Source organism: Diadema setosum, chromosome 11 (assembly GCF_964275005.1).
Source record: "Diadema setosum chromosome 11, eeDiaSeto1, whole genome shotgun sequence".
In the NCBI taxonomy this organism is placed as follows: Eukaryota; Metazoa; Echinodermata; class Echinoidea; order Diadematoida; family Diadematidae; genus Diadema; species Diadema setosum.
In genome coordinates, this window is record NC_092695.1 from 32,320,294 (window position 1) to 32,342,405 (window position 22,112).

Here is a 22,112-nt window from a genome sequence, read left to right on the forward strand (position 1 = left end):
AAAGTAGAGCCCTGCATTTTCAGATATTTCACTTACCACTTTGCGCTCCTTCTCTTACCTTAAAATGTACAGTATATTTATGTTTACTTGTCACCTGTTTAGTCTCATTGTTTATATTTAGGTTAGATCTCATTAAGTTTTTGATTCCAGATTCTTTAATGTAGGCAGTATTCATCTTACATATAGGCTAGTTATGACTAGTTGATTCCTTTTTTACACTACTATGATGAACATAATTATTTTGATAATCATTTTCTTGGTTTCATTTCTTCTTCGGAATATGGGGAAAACACGAGCACAAATACAAAAGGCCTATACAGGGAAAGGAAGAAATTAAATGACCCATCCTTCCTACAAAATGAAAGATATCGCCAGGCGCGATTATCGTAAACCTGTAGCAGATTTGTCAAACTCAGCTCAATTCAAAAGACGGGCATTAAACAGGATTCACACTCGAAAGTACAGGTATAGGCGTATACATCATGATGATCATATTTTCATTTTTGCTTAAATTAATTGTTTGTTTAAAAGTAAAACAAAGGTCCATAACAACAAAATTATTTTATTCAATTTGATAATCTAATAAATAGAAATTACAAAATTTGCAACTATACAGAGAAAACCGTTTTCTGCATGGTGATAATACGTCATGAATAAATTAATAAACTTGTATGAATTAGAACTCAATAAATGAATATATATATATATATATATATATATACATATATATAAACTCATATATATATATATAATATATATGATATAATGATGTGCTGTCATTACAGGGCAAAGAGAAAGAGCGCTACAGTACAAACAATAAGGCATTATTTCACATTTTCTTTAACCCATCAAGTACGTGCTGCACTGCAGTACATGGAAGTCATTTCCAATTTGCTCAAATAAATTGACAACCATTTGAAAATCGAAATCTCACTTTTTCTCATCCCAATTGGCACCTTTAATTTCCAGCAGCATGACCTTTGAAATATTTGACTTTGCGTAAAAAACTTTCAAATATCACATTTTAAAGGGATCTTCTGTAAAATAAAGAATTCTATGTTGCAAATTTAATGTTGTAATATGAAAATTCTCTCCTTAAAACTCAAATTAAGTTTTCGACCTTGATGGGTTAACATGTGTAATTATGGATGTGGAATTATATATACATGATTTTACATATATGGCAAATCGTGTAAAATGCTATTGTATATGTGTTAATTACATAACTTTTTCATAAAAATTATATCTTAAGCGTACAATGTTAGGACATTGCTTGAAAATACTTAGACTGCCTGCTTGAATATCAATTGAATCTTCATGCGGGCACTGTTGAAATGTAGCCGACGAATATGCATTATACTATCATGCATCCTTCTTATGGAGATAGATCTCCTCAAATGTTAATATTGAATGCGTATCAAAAAGGGATTTTCTATGGTATGTGATCAGAACAGGCTACTAAAATGTGTCACCTTAGATATGAATAATGACGACAGCCACACAAATACTGCATTTTATCATTTATTCCACACAGGAATTACACAAGATACACTTACAATGATGTTTCGATTCTGCCAGGTGCCAGAGAAGTTTAGGCAGAAAATGGATAATTATCTTTTTGTCAGATACGTTACCATGACTTTTACTGTGAAAATAATATGTTAATGAAGAAGCATGTGAGTTCACTGATTCGCATATTCAGTCTTTTTACACTTTTGCAATGAGCGTAAGTAATACAAAACATGAAAAAGTCTGATGTGATTTACACGGATATACGACAAGTTGTATACTATTGCAACAGATACGTTACCATGATAAGAAATTATCAAAAAACGTCCTTTGGTGATTCAGTCATTTACTAAAGTTTGTAACCATGCAAAATAATATAATTGTAACATTGTTTTAAATCTATTTGTGTGCCTTTACAATTTGAGTTCTTCACAACACATGGTTGAGAATTTACGGAAAATTAACGATTAGATTATTGGATAAATGTACAGTTCTGATATACAGATACTCACAATTTACCTTTGAATTTTGATATATACCGTCAAATTTGATAGTAATTGAAGACAGAAAGTGTTACTCTTCCTGCTCTGAGCTCAAAATTCAAAAACAGATAGAGCACATTCATTAAAAGAGGTATCAATATCAATAACAGTTACGAAAAAGATGCAGAAACAGATACGTTACCATGGACATGTGGTCATTTGCGAGATTGTTGTTCCAAAAGTGTACAATAAAGCCTTTTGGAAGATGGTCAGTTTTGGTCGTGTTGGCCATCCATGTAGTTTAAACCAATTTAATCAAATATATTGGCATTTTTGTTATTGGCATGTCTAACTGAAATCAAGTGAAAAAAAAAGTTAGGAAATATATACAAATTTTTGCGTGAACTCCTTATCAATGCAGCGAAAAGACAAATTATATAATGAGTTTGTCTTTATTCTTACTTTAAAAAGGCAATTCGTGTTGTTGTACGGGATCAGACGCCATTCTTGGGTGAAATTCGGTTTCAAATAGTCCGATATATTGATCTAAACCTGTTTTATATCATGCTGTGTCCTATCGGTAACGTATCTGTCATAGAGTTATATAGAGAAATGTATGCCCAACTTTGTGCCATTATACATTGTAAATGCGTTCCTTTGGGAATTTACTGTGATTTGTTTCTTATCCAGCAAGTGTTGTTGTTTAAATAAAGACAAGTTTTGAACGAATATTTCGTGGTTGATTTTTGGGTTTTACTCTGACTGAAATTGAACACTTTATGTGAGAATGGCCCATATGCCACTTCACGAAGCAAAAAAAAAAAAGAAGTCACAAGTCAACATCATAATGTATAGAAAGGAAGTGCAAAGTCAGTATGATGGATTATGAAACAGTAACAGAGTATGCTACGTGCATGAACACACAGTCTGGATGACTGGAATGACAAAGGTGGTATGTGACATAGTTGATATTTCGGTGTGTTGGCAAGGTACGAAGTCCGAAAAATGTCTTTCATCCCACCATATCACTTTCAAACATTCCTTTGCATGAAATATATTTGCATAAAACTGAAGAAACCACAGCCTGAAGTGCAAAATCCACAAGTTTACAGAAAATGTATTTAGCAAAGCTACTGCCCTGATGTGGTCAGACAAAGCTCTAGATGGACTCGTCTGAATCACCCTCTACTGTTGCTCAGCCCCAATCAGCCGTTACTTTTAATTCTGTTCATCAAGCTTATTCAATCTATGTACGACGCCACGGCAGACATGTAATTGGTCAATTACCATGTGGGACTGTCTTCACACTTCTAGGGTGTGAAGCCGTAATTTGAGGATTGTCCAGAGGTGCTGAACGCCGAGACAAGGTCTATGCCCCCTGCTTCTGCACGATCGAGAAATGAAGCAGCAGTAACTTGTCACCTGCCTCTTCAAACATTGATCACACACTGCAATCAAAAAGTATGGGATCAAGGCTAAGCTGCACTCTTCTTTTTCTCTCAACAAGTTTCACCAAATAGCTGACTCTTGTGAAATAAGGAAACTTCTGCACTGGCTCCACAACTATGAAGCCTAAAGCTTGTTCTTTAAATTCTCCTTTGAAGATGTTTTTTACTTCGACATATATTGAAGATTCTTGCATTAATCACAGTCCATTACCTACAACAGAACTTACAATAGTTATCCAAACAAACAAGGATGTATGATTGTTAATATGCTTGAAACAAAAATATTGCCCCCCCCCCATAAAAAAGACAAATTACATACAGTATAAAATCCATATTTTATGCATATACACACAGTATTCACATGGCACCTTTTTAGTACCGCAACAAATGGTGAATATCTGTCCAAACTGTTCTTTGAAGCAAGACCTATGAGATGATATGCTATAAAAACTATAACCCCCACAAATGTCAAATGGTCACATTCAGTTTGATAGATATGGGCCTTTGCCACTAACGGATACTGAAGATGGCTTCCCCCATGATTAATTATAACCTTTCACATATAATGTCAAAAATTTGCAATGATAGATAGATCTAGTGAAATATCAAAGCAAATATGTGACAAAATGGAAAGGTTTATTACATTCATTCCATGAGGCACAATATGAAACTCTTTGACCATAGGTTACAAGCATTTTACAGGGGTTTCATGTATAAAGAATTGGCTGACAGGGTATGTATATAAAAAGCAGAGGCATATCTCAGACACAAAAGCGATCTATAGGGCTTATACATTCAAAAGAGATTTACTCTGCAAACTAGAAATGTCGCTACGGCGACTGATGCCTCCGCCATAATGCATGATTCTCCCAATAGGTGTATAGTACAATGTCTTGACAATGTGTGATGACAGTTTCACATAACTGGCATAATATCGAAATAACAGGTTTGTCAGAAATATCTTGAATGTTCACTTTCCACGAACTGGGTTTGCTATAATTGTCTATTAAAGAGTGCAGGTACACATATTTGGGGAATTGAAAATTTTTACTTGACTTCTGACCGACCTTATTATAAGTTTATGCATTGAGTATAATTTTCAAGGTATGAAGAAAGAGTGTAATTACAGTACAAAATATTTTTTTTTCATTTAAACCTGACCTTTGACCCTTAACCTTTGACCTTTGACCTTCTGGCTGGAAATTTCCAAGAGAATCTCCATCAAGTAATACATGTACATATATTAAACACTTTTAAAACTAATAATGCAATCATTGCATATACTAGTATACATGTATGAGGGAAATACAGTAGTAACATTTTGAGGAGTTGACCTTGACCTTTGAACCCCTGACTATTGACCCATGACCCCTAAATTCCCTAGATAATCCCTGCCAGTCAGTACATGCATATGTACCATGTTCCATGAAGATACATTGAACCATTTGCGAGAAAAGTGATATTGCAACATTTTCACCTAACCTTTGACCTTTTGACCTTTGACCTTATGACAGGAAACTCTCTCTGGAGAATCCTTACGCAGTAGTACATGTCTACACTAAGTTTCAAGAAAATAACTGCGGGCATTGCATAGATATGGGGGAAATAGCAACATTTTTAGCATTTGACCTTGACATTTTGACCTTTACCTTTTGACCTTTGACCTCTTGTCAATGTCACTAGAATCTACTCAACTAATTTTCCCATCATACATCATCCTTGGACCAAGTTTGGTGAAAGCTGCTTCATCCAGTTTTGAATTATCACATAAACAGATAAATTTTAGGATTTGACCTTGATCTTTGACCTTTGACCTCTGTCCGATTTCACTGAAAAACTAATCAAGTAATTGTCCCATCATACATCATCCTCCAACAAAGTTTGGTGAAATTTGCTCCATACAGTCTTGAGTTATCGCGTAAACGGATACAATTTCATGATTTGACCTTGACCTTTGACCTTTGACCTTTAGCCGATTTCACCCAAAATCTTATCAAATCGTTGCCCTATCATACTTCATACTTGGACCAAGTTTGGTAAAATTCCAGTAAATATTACTCAAGTTATCGCGTAAACGAAAGCGGACGGACGTACGGACGTACGGACGTACGGACGTACGGACGTACGGACGTACAGACGTACGGACGTACGTACGGACGGACGGACAACCCGAAAACATAATGCCTCCGGCACCACTTCGTGGCGGAGGCATAAAAACACACTCGGTCAAACACGTGAAAGAATTCTAAAGGAAAGATTATTTTACAGGATTTCATACTCTACGGATCAGTCAATAAAACCATTGTGCCTTGCTTTGGGGTTCTCTCTGATGCATAATCTGTTTGGTTCTGGTGTCAAGGTTAAAGATACTGACATTTTGTGATAATTCTATGCCATTCTATGAGTCCATCCTTCGACGGAATCAAATAGGATTAAAATAAAGTCATACTCTCCTTCATTAGATTACAATATCTAGGACTAAGCAAGTTTTCAAGACACCATTCAGGTTACAGTGGGGATGTAATCAATATTAAACTGCATGTAAGCGTCCATCATGATTGGTATCTTTAGAAAAAAAAAAAAAAAAAAAACTTTATTACCCCCCAAAAAAGTTTAATAGCATTCTTGAATCCAAATGAGATTTGCAGGCCTCAAATTATGAAAAAGGGAAAGGGATAAAAATGATACCCAAAAAATAATGTATTACTTAAAACTTTGGCAGAGCACAGATATATAATTGTCCACAAATACATCAATCGTTCAACTGATGCATACAAATGGACTGTGGAATGACCATATGAGTGGAAAGCCCTGAAATGATGACCTCTCGCTCAATCTGGGAGTCATTCAGGCAAAGCGGGCTAAACTCAACCTTAATATCTCACTTGGGGGGCCCCCTGTGGGGCTCCCTCAAAGGAATACTTTGTGTATAACACATAGGTCTTCAAGAACCTTGCAGTTCAGTAGCATGTAATGATATTGCCTAATACTATAATAGCTGGTTATGTAATGAGCATAACATCTTAGACAAAAATTGACAACTATGAGTGCAACAACCAGCACATTTTGGCTAAATGTCTAAGCGAGCATACTCTTATTTTATATCTACTCTATACACATTGACTCGCAAAATTCAAACAAATTTCAATCTCGTGCTGTAAAGAAAAAGTCATGAACTAAAGAACTGATGGGGAGCCACTTTGGGCTGAAAAGAAAAGAAAACCAAAATAAGCTGGACAGAAAATGAGAAAAAAATATATATTTTTTGAAGGTGCCACCCAAAGATTTTTCTGAATAAAAGGGGAAGGGAAGAGGGAGTGTGGCCATTGATCCCACCAGGAGACAGGAGCATTACAGAGGCAAAAGCATGATGCGATATTTCTGACATCAATAGCATTCTTCTTTGAAGTATGAATTTGATGAAGCACAAACATTATGATTGTGAAGTCGTGAAATATGCATTACTCAAAGTTCTGTGTGGGCGGAACCACATATAAGAAAGAGCTGTTAACCCACTGAAGACTGGTCCCGAGTATACTCGGGCAGGTGTCTATGGGAAATGTGTGTTGTCGCAAAATCAGCCTGTCCTCAACGGGTTATGATACCTTTGTGACAATTCTACATAGAAGCTGACTTTTTTAAAATGTTTTGTAGTCCATTTCTTATCAATGGCAATGCATAATGAATCTAATTGGAGAAAGTGGTTAGCGGGGTGAAATAGGCATGATTTGTACTTAACTATTAATACCTCATATAAAACACTTGCATGTATGACATCACCTTCTCAACCCTGTGTGTTGCAGTCACCACTACCGAAGTGTAGTACTCTTTTATTGGCTGATAATGAGATAGTTCACTCCCGCCTGCCTCTTGCGCTTTGTACAGTACATGTAGATGGGAGTCATCAGCGGCACGATAATTGCCTTTCATAATTCACTGCTTTCGTGGAAGCGATCTTTAAAAAATTCATCCTAACGCAAACCTGCTCCCACGTAATTAATTTCTGATTGCATTTTGTTGCAAATGTTGATTTCTATTATAGTCAATGCAATCTTTGTGCTTTAGGAAGAAATGAGGTTGACCTAATTGAACAACCTTTCTTCCTTCTAGGAAAAACTGATGGACATACAACAAATGGTTGAAATGTTAGGGTTAAAGAAGCAGTAAATACAGAAGCATGCAGTAATATTTCAGAGTACCAAGAAAAATAAGCAGCAGAAAACCTTTTTTTTTTTTTTTTTTTTTTTTTTTTTAGCACACAATGATATCATGCACAAACATGTTAATACGTAAGGAGCTATTATGTTCACACTGATTGTACTGGGCAGTCAAGCATTGCTTTGGTTTTATACATGTTGAGTGGAATTGAGTTATTTATTTGAACAGAGTAAAGGAAAGCTTGCTATCAGCTATAAACTGTTCAGCAAAGGCCATGAAATGATAACAGAATTATGTAACAACAATACAACTTTAAAATACAACATATAAGTCATACAATAAACAGAATGCAACTTGAAAGAAATATATAATCAAATGCATTATCAATAGAAACAAACATGGAAAAAAAAAACAGAAAAGGAGTGACCTAGTATAAGTGCAAATTAAAAAAAAAACATAAAGTTAGTGGAAAACGGTAATTACTGACATAGTGGAATAAAAAAAAAGATGATATAAATCAGGGCGATTTATCTACACAGGATTTAAAGTAAAATAGTTTTTGAGAATGTGGTAATGTAAGTTACGGATCTTGTTTATATAAGTAATGTATTGAAAATTCTAATGCTGAATGTAAATTGTTGTTTTTAAGAATAATCAATTTTGGTTTGGGTAGATTAGGGATATTTTCAAGGTTACATTATGTTGTATGTTCTCAACTATTTGTGATTTAAAGGGGAAGGCTAGTAACTGATCAGTGGGAATCAGTGGAAATGCTGGGAGATGATTGTGGCAATCCTTATGGGATTCATTCAAGAGTTCATTGTATATCTATTCTTGTGTGAAAATGATTTGCTTCAGAACGGTCTCATATTCAAGTAATGTGCAGATTAATGCTCCGTCACTGACCAGGGACGCCAACCTGGAAACATTAAACTGCACATTACTTGAATATGAGACCATTCTGAAGCAAATCATTTTCACACAACAAATGAACTCTTAAATGAATCCCATAAGGATTGCCACAATCATCTCCCAGCATTTCCACTGATTCCCACTGATCAGTTACTAGCCATCCCCTTTAACCTTTGTTCACCTGTATTTCATCAGCACATGATTCTTAATAAGAGCATTTAATTAAAATTGGTTCAACCCACATGCTGGTATTTGAAAAAATATCCAAACTGCTGGTTTTTCATCATCTTCTTTCTTTTTTTCAAGCTGGCAACACGGAAATGTCTAAACTGTCCAACATAAAATTCAGAAACTTATTCCTTCCTGTTCAATGCCGATGTGAACATGAGGTGAGAATGAATTCAGTGAAACTGGAGACTTGATTCTTAACATCATGCAAGGTCCTGAAGGCAGTTCAGTCTCTCCAGGAAAAGGTAGAATTTCAGGAAACCTCTTAAAGTGATTGATTACTGCGAGGGGCCGTGATGGCATCTAAACATCAGGATTGCAGACTGAAAGCAGGCTGCATATATTGAAGGTTTCTACAAGCGTCCACAGGACAAATACAATGTATATCCTTTCAAACCCCTGTACAGATATGTGCAGTTACATCAAATTTGTGATACCGCATACAGCATACAGTCAAACCTGTCTATAGCGACCACCGTCTATAGCGATCACCTGCCATATGTGACCATTGAACAAAATTCCCCCAAGAGAAAAGTTATGTTAACGACCCTGTCAATAGCGGCCACCTGTCTGCAATGGCCACTATTTTCGTCTACCTTGGGTGGCCGCTTTAAGCAGGGTTGACTGTATCATCAAGGTTGGACATGCAGTAAAAAAGTAAAGGACGTGAAGAGTCATATGATTTTTGACATTACGATATTTCGAGCAACCACATTACAAGCAAACAATAAAGACAGCGATGGTACAATTGTATCTCTTTGCAACTCTCCCACTCATTTGTATACAAAATATCTTCAATGTCTTGTTTTTGTGTGATACATGACTCCTGCAACCTCATTCTCCTGTGGATTTACTGCTTCTACATTTTACTACAAAACTGAAATACTGTAAAACATGATATATTCGCGGCATGATTTTTTCACGAATTGGAGCCGACGGCCTTTTTTGTGGCATGAAAATTTCGCGAATTGCCACTGGTATTCAATGCATATAGTGTAGACAAGAACTTTCGCGTGCATTTTAATTTCGCGAATCTTCGCGCTCGCGAAATTTGGGAAATTAAAATGCACGTGAACATTCCTCGTTTTACAGTAATGTACTGCAGAATATACTACATTGTATGTTTCTTTTCTTTCTTTTTTTTTACTCTAAAACAGGATATCTAATGAAGAGAATGTGAAGTCAATTAAAGACTTGTGAGAAGATAACATCATCATGCAATTGCAGACACATTTTCCTCCTCTCTTTCTTCCTCCTCCTCCTCGATCTTTCCCTCCTCCTTCTCCTCCTCCTTCTTCTTTTGGTAATTACAAGTACAGGCCACCCATGGGGTGTATCAGCATGCTGGTTTTTGTCACGGAGGTTGTATGTCATAAAATAGCTATCAAAGTGGACATTACACATGCATGGCTATATGGCAAATTATCTGTCTATGTGTGCACAATATCCTATTCCATACTTTGTCCATGAAATCATAAATATATGGGAGGGGGGGGGGGTTGGGGCAATGGGAGAGGATTATGATTGTCGGTGATCTGATCGCTGAAGATACATGGAGGAAAGTGTTCCATGAATATCAAATGAAACAAGAAATGATAAACTGGCCCCGGCCAGAGGGTTCCCACGGGGGATTTCGGCAATATGGCTCTCATAATTGAAAAGGCATTATGGGGTTGCTGTACAGGCCTGCTACTGACATGGAAACGACTTCTTTGAGATTTTGAAGACCATGAAAGTCAGCCCCTTTTCTCCATGCTGCAGAGATGAAAGGGGAAAGAAATGTTCTCCCTCATTCATACCGCTGCCACGGAAAACCAGAAACGGCTTGTTTGATGTCTTTGAGAGCATCAACATTCATGAAACATTGGGCCAATTCTTTTGGAGAGAAATTGTGACATCAAAGCCTGCGACGTTTGACCTTCTCCATTGACAATGCACTGAAAATTGTGATACTAACTGCATTAGAGATTTTATTCTATCATTATTTTCACTCCTTTTTTTTTGGGGGGGGGGGGGTTGCCACCGATTTATAGAAATGCAACTGATTTGGCAGTCTGCCTGCAACTACACAATACCTGAAGTACACTGGAGGAATAAACCTACTTCACATAACAGTCTTGGCAAGCTACCAGAAAACTTGCCATTTAGACTTCATATTTGGCCATGGGAGTAATCACTACATGGACCCCGTTTACAGTGCGAGGCTCGGCCGCGGCCGGGCCGCGGCCGAGCCAATCCCCGCTTCAGTGTAAACGCGCAAAAGGCCAAATGCGAGGCCAAAATTGGCCTCGCATTTGGCCTCGTTCTGGAGGCCGGGCTCGGCCGCGGCCGAGCCCGGCCTCTTCTTGGTGTAAACGCAAACTGGGCCAAATGCGCGGCCAATTTTAGTCTGGCTTCCAGACCCTCTGCCCGTACTATTTCGCTATTCACGATATTAACCCCCTCAACGTGGAAAACTAGTATAGTTTCAGGTAGTTTTGTCCTGCAAAGGATTTTTCCTTCGGCAAAGACCTTTGCCCGAACAGCGACTTTGTTGCCACGGAATCCAGTTGGCAAAGGGTCTGAAAACCAGGCTATACCAAATTGCATTTGTTTACAAGCAGAGCGCCACTACGACAAAATATTGAAAGGTTTGAATTAAAAGCGCGGCCGAGCCCAGCAGTGTAAACGGACAAATTGCGAGGCTTGGCCGCGCAATTGAGGCCGGGCTGTAAACGGGGTCATGGAGTGCAATCCACATGACAAAAATCATCACAACTTGTCTGCAATAATGGATACAACTGCACACTGCAACACTAAACTTCAGGCAAAAATGAAAAAAAAAAAATGCAGAACAGACGGTGCATTCATATTGGAATAACTACATGCTACAGTAATCTGTTTTCAGCATTCACACTGGTGAATTTTATGTCAAGTTATACTGTGGCATTTCAGTTGGTACTTTTCTTATTCACAAAATTCTGCGAAATTTTGGCCTAAAAATATATGTCTCTGAGAGAAGCACTGCACACACATGCATGTTGAGAAGACTAGGAAGTGCGTCAGGTCACATAAGAAATACGCCACAGTCCAAAGAGTGGTATTTTGTGACAAGATATATACATTAAAATGTTGCATGAGTAATTTGTGCAAACTTACACATGTAGAATTACCACCATAGATGCCGCAGTATTTTGCAAGGTGTGTCACAAGGTATTTGCCTTCACATTACAAAATACCGTGCAAAATACCACAGTATTTTGCCATGTGTGACTGGCCCTAGAGTGCAATGTTTAGGGTGGTATTGGGCACAACTATGTATCAACTTTTACTGTGATGTCACAAGTACTGTAAAACCAAGATTCTCTCAACCTGGGACAAACATATAAAATGTATAATAGTTAAAGATGTGTAGCCTCATTGCAGAAATAACCCCCAGTTTTTACAAAATGTGTTCGTGACAGATTGATATCTTGCTGCAAAGTAACATAACAAATATAGAATCAGTCTTGTTGAATGTTGATGGATGCTTGTGTATAAACATGTCACTTATAAGTGGGTTAGGTCCTGTAAGAGAATCCTAACACAGACATCTATTTGTACAAAGAACTGTTTAACCAGTTGCTTTTGATCACTGTCTACTAAAATAGGACCATGTAACACAAATGCACTTAGTATTTTAAAGTCACAATACCTAATTTGAATATGGATTTTCAATGACTTTTCAATGACTCGGGATTTGACCAAGCCATTACACATGAGTTTTTCCCCCCCTTCATTATAATCATGCCCACACTAAGAGTTAATGGTGAAACAAAACAGAAGTGAACTGCATAGATTGATGCACACTGCCTTCTGCCTCCGAAAGGGGACAGCTACAATTACAGTGTACCTATTGATATGCATATTAGCTGCATCCTATCCACCCGACACCTTTTGACTTTTTACTACGTATATTGTGACCCGCAGTGCTTGACGCTATGACTCCGGCCATCTTCAGAGGCAGCGGGAAATCGCCGCCTCTCGAAAATTTGAAACCAGTTTGGACGAAGTGCTGTCTCCCAGCGAGCACTACTCTGAGATCCAATGTCACTGCCGGGAATCACACACAGTATGGGGTGTCTCTCGTTCCCTGGACTTCTCTCCTTCTTCTTTTCTTTCCTTCTCTCCTCAATTTACACACACGCTCTCTCTATCTATCAATCTCTTTTGTTCTTTTACATCTCCTACTGTATAAAGTGCTATGTAGGTGCTTGAAGAGATGCAGCACTTAGGAGTACTGTTGTGAGGTCCTGACTTACGTTTGCCTACACATCCCCAGCTGCATGTCATTTGTAAGCAATGGCTAAAGCATTCTCTGTTTACACAAATGTGGAACAAGTATGATCATCTGCCATACTTAACAAAATTTTGAGTGTTCCTATGATACCAAATTACTGTTTGATCCTGAGGTTCAAGAAAACATCAATTTAACAAATAAAAGAATGATGGAATTCCTTTGCTTAAAAAAGAAAAGAAAAAAAAGAACCCTATATGATCATTAACAGTCTTGGCTGTCATGAAATCAAAGATTTTGCGTAAATTGCAAATACAAAATGCCTTGGAGCACTTTCACAAAGATGGGTGTTTGACTTATCCTAAAGGACAACCATTTTCCTCCTTGCACCATATTTATAAACAATATGCTGACAAAAAGTGACTTCAAGTTGATTCATATGATTAACAACCTTTCCTGATACTCCATAGTGTATAAAGAGGTATTATAACTAAGATAGGGACAATCTCACATAGAATGAGACACCTAACATCTTACTTTCTGCTATTAAATCCATTTGCACAAAAAGTTTGTGCTTGAGATTTAATACCTGTTTAATACATGTAGTACACACTAAATATCTGTATCTTGATTAATATGTCTTTTCTATATGACTCAGTGTATATCTTAGGACAGTCCATTATATGTAGTCACACTGTGTCCACTGTTTTCCCTTATTCTTAAATTTCACAAGACAATCCATTAAAGTAAAGGTAGGGATAACTTGGTTCCATCAGGAAAGGGAATAAAAGATTAATAAGTGTGCGCAACTTGCCTGCAGCCATGCAAAACATGACAAACCACACATATGTGGTATTTAATTCATCATCACTTGTGCAGCAGACGCCGTGCGATACATGGAAAACCACCATTGAAAGTCACTCTGCGCAAGTTCTGGGTCTCATCAAATACAGAATTCATGACGGCCGAGGCAGCGGCAATCTTGCCTCAAAAAATATGATCGTTTGCAAAATCAAGTCATTATCTATTCATGCCGTTTCCGCCAGATCCATCTTGCAAATGAGATTAAAATGATACCCGGTATTTGGAAGGAAGGCAAAATATGAAAAATGAATAAATTGCAAATGGCAGTGACCTTTTTACTTCAACAGTAAATAAGATCACAGTTACAGCAACAGTCCAAATGAAAGAAAGAAAAACAGGGAGGGAGAGAGAAAGAGAGAGATATATAGAGAGGAAGAAAGAGATGCAGCTTTAAAATGTGTAAAACACTCAGAAACTTGTTTTAAAAACAATCAGTATCAACAGTCAAAAGGTGACTTTATGAAAGCACAGACCAGTAAATTCTACTGCAACTGATTGACAAATTGCCCTACATCAACGTAAATAATTCTTTTATCATGGCTACTACCAAAACACTGACTAATTGTCAATCAGCTGGAATAAGCTCAATACAACAACTCAATACAAAAATTTTATCAACTTGAATTAAGTAAATTCTGAGCAATTCATCGTGAAATGGAATCTCACAACCCTGCAGGCAAACTAGCCATAAGACAAAATACTTGTGGCTGATGACATAACTATCTTTATTCCTAGCGGCAAATTGTATGTGTCATCCGTAAGGCAGAATTATGGCACATGAAATATTCAATTATTTTTTCCCTTCCATCATATACACTACTGGAGTACCAGTATAATACGTTTAAGTTCAAAGTCAGTTTTGCAATAAGAACAGAAATCTTTCATCTCATTCATATTAGCTAAACCTCTGTCAAGCAAGTGCATAAAAAAACTATTTTTTAATTGTTGTCAATACATTAGTGCAAAATGGAAGAATTTATTCTTTCTTTCCTTGTGTCACCCTCTCTAGTTAGTACAAATCCTTAACACGGCTTGGTAACTTTAAAAGCCACCCGAGAAAACCACTCTGCAGCTTAATACCACTTGCAAAGGCAATAAGGCCAGTATTAGCAGCAAGAAGAGGCACTGCTGTGTCCACAACTGAGACACGGCAGATATATTGTAACTATTATGGGAACGTGAGGAACAAGATGACACGCTGCTATCATCCCACTTACGAGTCTCACAACCAAAGCGTCACCTGAAACCTGCTCAACAAGTCAAATACTGGTTTGTGCAGCTGGCGATTACGCTCCTGATGCAAATTAAAGCATGGCTCTGCGCCGCAAAAATCCTACACCTGCCGAACACTGCCTTGTGGCGCACTGCAGTGCCATTTCAGCACATTATTTTCCCATGGATACCTGAAAACGGCTTTGATTGGTCACATTGATAAATCTGACTTTTTATCATTACACCTGTTTACATTCTATTGCTGTTCTGCATTCTTTTCAATTCATTTTAATGCATTTCTTGGTTCTCCCAACATTTCTTTTCTTGTTTGACCATTTTTAAACAAAACATGCAAAGAAAAGATGCAACAACATGTCAAATAATAAGCAGAGGATATGGTATCTTACTCTTTCAGTTACATAATTATAAATGGCTTTCCAATAAGGTTAACTGTGTATCTGATTTTGAGTTATCTTATTCCCATCCTTACTATACACAAAGAGACAGAGAGAGAGAGAGAAAAAGAGATTCAGTTTTCCACAGTGCTTCTCATTTTCTCAACATGTTTTTAGCTTCCTGTTGTATACTGTAGTGAACATTTCTACTTTTTAAGATGAAGTGTTACCTTTTGTACCTGTGAGCTTTTCAAAATCGCTACCTCCCTTTTCGTGAGTGCACTTGCATCCCCTGGAAAGGTTGTGGCCATGCCATAAAGTTTTGAGAGTCTGCACGCTCCCAGAACCCGCATTCAGCAGGGCTGTGCATCGCAGACGGGAAGCGGGTCATAAAGAGTGAGAGCATTCAACTGTCTAGTGATAGGCAGTCCATATTTTACAGCATCTACTAAATGTCAGCCTGCCCAAGCTGGTCATCGCCAAGCATAAAACTGCTTTATTAGAGCTCAACGTTTTCTCCATTTTGTTTGTTTGTTTGTTTCTTTTTACCCGAGTACAGTTACCGATCTTGGGACATTTCATTTTTTTTTTTCCAGGCCATTGAGCACACAGTGAAGCTTACACTTGCACTATCTGATGTCTTACAGATCTCTTCGCAGGGTAGGGGATTCAGGTAGCATAAACATTTTGTAGTCAACCTTGATATTAAGGTCAGACTATCGCAGATAAAAATGGCTCCCATATGAACCTGTTCTAAAAAGTCCAGTTTACAGTGTTATACCAAAGCATGCTCTGTAGATCTGACTTGGTACAGGGCTGTAAACAGTAGAACCTTAATCATCCAAACTAAGTGTACATAGCGATAAAGGCAATCTAATCATGAAGCCATTGTCCATCATATCTTTATTATTTTGTGATATATGCATTTGTCTTTATTTATTAAATAACTTTCAACAAAATGGGCCTGATGACAACTTGCATATTTTTTCACAATTGTAGGCAATGCATCCCTTTGATTATGGCTGAATAAACCTGTAAATACTTGCGATCGACACAAATGTAGCTGTGTTAACCCGTTGAGGACGAGTCCCAAATATACTCGGGCAAGTGTCGATGGGAAATGTGTGTAGTAGCAAAATCAGACCGTCCTCAACGGGCTAATAGATAGCAATAAATCATCTACTGTCTTTCTTTCCTCACATCCGCTCCCCGTGATTTTTTATCTCCCAAAGAGTTCATCTTCTGTTGTAAACTCACCAACATCTGCCACAATGCTCCCCGGTTCGAGCTCAAGAAGAAACTCCTTCACCCGAGGCCACGCCTTGTAGTGGGCGTCGACGAAGTGCGGTGCGATGCGGTCGTAGACATCACGAACATGCTTCTTCTCAAGGGCCACAGATTCGGCCTCTCGATCCATGGAGAAGAAGATGACTACACAAGGAGATGTACACCAGAAAGAAGGGAAGAGTAGGGAGGGAAGGCAGAGGTCAAAGGTCACGACCTCAGGCTGGGTCACCTTTTCCCAGTGCGGTAAGGAGATGACTGCCACTGCGGCATTGGAGGATCAGTCACCATCAGATCTGCATGGTAGAAGAATAAACCACAGAATATCACGAATCAATGAAAAACAAAAAAAAAAATGCTCACATAGCACACATACAGTCAGTCAGAACCATATTTTCATGAAAGCATGCGAACATCAACATCTAAATCTTCAAGGAAAATGCACAAAATACTCCCTCTATATACAACAAAATGGCAGAGATCTTCTGTGTATATCTCTGATCATATAGAACCAAATATCCTTGTAAAATACAAAAATCTTTCATTATGACAATGAGTTGAATACTCAGTGTTGTCCCTTTAAACTGTTGAGGATGGTTTATTTTTGCTAAAACATGCATTTCCCTTTATTAGACACATGCCCGAGTATACTCGGGACTCGTACCTCAATGGGTTAACGATCAGCTATTTTAAGCCACAGGTAGCCTGTTTGTTTGTTTCCAACTGAGGACTCTGAAATGAAACCACTTCCAGTGCTAGAATCTGCTACCCCTAACAGTTGTGCTGCAGTGCAAATTAACTGACACGGCTCTGCATCAACAACTGATATTACGGTTGTTAAACATATCACAGATGTAAGATGCTTCGTGTAATTGCCACGGTCTCATTACCCTGCCCTGTGTTCAGACTTTGAAAGAAGGTTGGACTGTTTACATAGCTCACAGAAAGCTGGAGGCCGGGTTCAAGTACTACGCTTTCTCCCATTTCACATCAGCATTAGATAACACAGACAAAAACTTGCACACATGCTGGTGGCAGTGTGTACACACAGGGGGATTACACTCACACGTCACATGTTTACTTCTTTGAAATCGACAAAGGTTGTGTTCACACAATGTATGGATTTCTACAGAAAAAAAGAAAATCTTGTCAAGGTGTATAGTTACTGGCTGTCTCTATGATAAAAGAGAGAAAGATTCCTGAATTTATCCTTATTTTAGGAGTGCAGACGATGCATCAAACATGCACTCTCTCTATGACTGCAACTATAACTTGCACAATGCATAACTGATAAACAATTTTTATTATGTCACAATTTATGTAATAAATCCATACATTCCAGTAAAGTTAAAGTGCATTCCATTTTAACTGTATTAAAAGGCATATTCATGCAGTGAGACACTATATTCATTCCAAAACTACGAGTCACACAGCCTAAATATAGTTCTAAGCATAATACATGTAATTGTTCTCTACTTTCTGCATTCTTGCCATCTACTGATGAAAAAGCACATTTTACATCACTCTCCACTTCTGAAAATATGTGATACATCAAACTTGAAGCAAAAAACAAAAAACAAAAACCAGTTTGCGGTATGATATATGTTGTATGACCTTTAACTTTTACTGGATAACAGATCTTTAAATTCAGCTCAATACATTTGGCAGAATGCAGACTTAAACTGAGCGGTGATTACAGCGGATGAAAGTTCAAAGCAAGCTAATGTACTTCGCAAATGGACTACGCTTGCATTACAGACGGTACAGGGAGAGTGCCTTTTCAGACGTCTTGTGTATTTCTCCTTCTTCTGTGGGCGGCTTTGCTCACTCTCACGATCGACATTCCTTTCATTACACAGACCCTTTCAGTGACCCATTATTTGTACACAGCTTCCTGCAACCTCTTTGAACAAGCTGGGGGAAGAAACGGCAGAATTCGATATCACAGGAAGTGCTGACATTGAGAAGTCCCCTATTCCAAACCAACCTCCTTTCCTGCCTTAAATTGAATGACAAAAGGGCAATATTTCCTCTAGTGATTTGATCTCCGGACAACCATGCTCTCTCAAATCTGGTTATACGACCGCGAGCTTTCCGGATAATATACCTCTCGTGCATACTTCTTCCAGACATTCAACCACGCATTCGCCAGTTTGCGTCACAGGCGCTGACTTAACGGCGAACATTGATACTTGACAAAATTTTTTCGGCGAATCCATCAACCGACTGAAAACAATTTGCCGGTGGGCTCTCTCCCTTTGACGTCTGCCGGAGCTATCTGGCAGATTACAACGAGGGTTGACTGATCGCCAGTTGATTACGCCTGTCTCCAGAGAATTGTGATCTCGTAGCGCTAACTCTCTCTGATATTTGGACATGATTCCCCCCCAAACACCATGGGAACTGACTCTAGATAGATATCTATGTCTCTGCCTACGCCGTCCATTTTGCCGCATCACTATTTTGTCAAAATCTGCAATCTACTTGAACAAATCTGCAAGCACTTTCAGTGTTTCAGTTACAGATATGTGATGACTTCACTAACAAGTATAGGATCTGTCCATTGTTGAGAAATTGCAGACAAAGTGTAAGATTTCCTTCTGCACTTCATGTTATGATGGGATAGACTTTTTTTTCAATTTTTCCGTTTTCGTTATCAAACTGTGGTCAGATGAAGTGTTGGCAAAGCTTTTGAATGTGTCTCACAGAGTTTGATAATGATTTTGGCAGCACTGATTCAATAAAGGAAACATTCATCTTTATTATAGAATAGCTGGCATCTTTGTTTTTTATATTTTTTTTGTGATTGATTGAAGATGGTGTATTAATTCATTTGGTGACCATAGCTATACACAACAGCTTCAAGTCCAAATAGAATATTTATATTATATTGGATGGCTATGAATTGGATACCAGGGAATATTGCACGAGTTAGGGCCGATATTGCAGGAATCGAAGATGAGTGCAATATCGGCCCTAACGAGTGCAATACTCCCTGGTATTCCATGAATCAAGGCCATCAAATATAATTATTATCATCTATACAATCAAGCAGCGCAAGCATAAACTGCACAAAATTAACCGGCTTCTACTCATCTTTGAAGTTGATTCGGCAGTCACATCCCAGCGCTAAAAAGGGGAAGCCCCTAAAACTGCGTATAAAACAAACAACTAGCAAGATGTTTACGCGCTTGTGAATTGTAACAAAATGACGCGCACTAGTAGCAAGCGTTTGCGCATTCAGCAAGCGCTCGCACAATAGACAAGACGGAATTGAATATGGTGTGATCTTGAATGCCAAGTAATAACGGCAGCCTATGGAGAATTAATACGTTGGCCTATGCGATTCATTCAATATGCTCTGATATTGAATGGTAAAAATTTAGCGGACTACAATACGCGTTTTAAGGCGCCGCTAAAACGTCCTATATAGATGATAATATACAAATAATGAATGTTTATGAGTGCAATGGACAGAATATTTCATGAGGTGAAAGATGAAATAATCCATTCAATGAGGCGCAGCCGAGTTGAATGGATCAAAGATTTCATCTTTCACCGAATGAAATATTGTATCCATTGCACGAATGAAAAACATTTACTATTTGTTTAATGTAATGCCTAAAATAGATCCTTGGCATTTGATGTTTTATCAATTTTTAGCAAGAGAGAATCTGAGATCAAGAGAGTGCTCACTGAGCGTTTTACGCTAGCGTGCATTTTACACGCGTAGTATGCCAGGCTCTCAGTGTGCATGCAATGGAGCAAATCGTATGGATCCAAAATTGCACGGTATTAAAATGGAGCCACAATTGCACGGATGATGACCTCATAGTGAAATGGGACGAATGATCAATGTCACCAATCAAATAACAAGGATCTATTTAGGCGTTATATAATGTTTTCCATTACATTAAATTAAAATGCACTCCAAAACTATGCAGATAAAGCATAAATTCAATAAAAAAAGAAATCTTGCTGTAATGAAACAAATTCATACTTAGTCACCACAGACATATTCCACTCTACTGAAACAAACAGAATTATTCATTTCAAACAATGAGAAAAAAGTGTAAATATCCAAGTGTGAAAGAAATTAACAAAGTGTGATAACTTCTTTTCTTTTCATGGGCCATTTGTAAAGCATGCAAATGCCCTTCAAAAAAATCTTTTTGTTCTCATGAAAGACAAATCACACTTTTGGTTCTCTAACTCACTAAATTGATAAGAAGTACACTTCCTTCTGCAGTATATCACGCCAATTTGTCTATGTGAGAACATCCAATTTCCGTATAGTCCACGCAACAGAACTCCCATGTTAGAGAGGATTTTTTTTTCCTTCATTTTGTTCTCCAGCCGGAAATTGCCAAGATGCTCACGTTCGACTTCCGCCCGCTGGTTCCGCCTCTCCTTGCGAGATGAATGACCCACATAGGCCACACAGAATCCGCCCACACGTTACACCTGCCTGCCCGCCTACCTCCCTTGTCCTCGTGTTCACCGGCATTAACAGTTTACCCAATCAAGGGGCAGGTCTTGTCCTGCTGCAACAAGGCGGCGGTGTAATGGATTCGCCAATTTATAAAACATATCTGCCTAAGTGGTCGGAGGGTAACCTCATCACAGAGATGGGGCAAGCAGGAAACCCCTGTGATCTTCTCCCCACTCGTGTAGCTCTTTACCTGGCCCAGTTGCACACATGAACAGCAAAGCTTGCTTGGATTCTACACAAACAGTACAGTGACTAGATAAACCCGGCAGGTAACATAGTTTGAATGGCGGACACACTCTCCCGGACTGGTGAACATGTTCATGGTAAAATGTAACATAACCACGGATAGCTGACATACATGTATCTGTTGAAGGAGGTTGATGAACATGATCATGTATCACTGATAGATGATGATGATGATGATGATGATGATGATGATGATGATGATGATGATGATGATGATGATGAAGAAGAAGAAGAAGAAGATAAAAGCAGTGATGTGACATCAAAATCCATGTAAATAATAAATTGATGGCCATCACATTTTCTCTGAACCACGAGCATCTATACAAGTGTTCATATAATTATCATTTTTACTATCATATTATACTTCCTGTCGTACATGAAAAATGATTGGAATCTTGTTGGTGTTATTTGTATACCATAATTAGAAATGATTTATGTTTGTATGCCAATAGTTGAAATCAATAAAACATATAAGGAAAAAAATGATTGGAATCATAGTAAAAGTGGTATGGAGGAAAACATGCAAAAGAGACAATGATTACCACAAATATGACCATGATTATGCAAACTTGATATTAATATAAACATTTTATTAACTTGAGCCTTCCCTTTACTTGCCGTCATCCT

The 22,112-nt window shown here is 38.0% G+C and overlaps 1 protein-coding gene across 1 annotated transcript in view; it reads right to left on the bottom strand.

Moving 5' to 3' along the window:
- Window positions 1-16,880, bottom strand: part of LOC140235145 (uncharacterized) — a 49,001-nt gene extending 32,121 nt beyond the window's left edge. The window contains exon 1 of the mRNA XM_072315181.1: window positions 16,721-16,880. Within this exon, the coding sequence (XP_072171282.1) occupies window positions 16,721-16,880 (160 nt within the window). The remainder of the gene's footprint in view (window positions 1-16,720) is intronic.
- Between the last annotated feature and the right edge of the window lie 5,232 nt (window positions 16,881-22,112).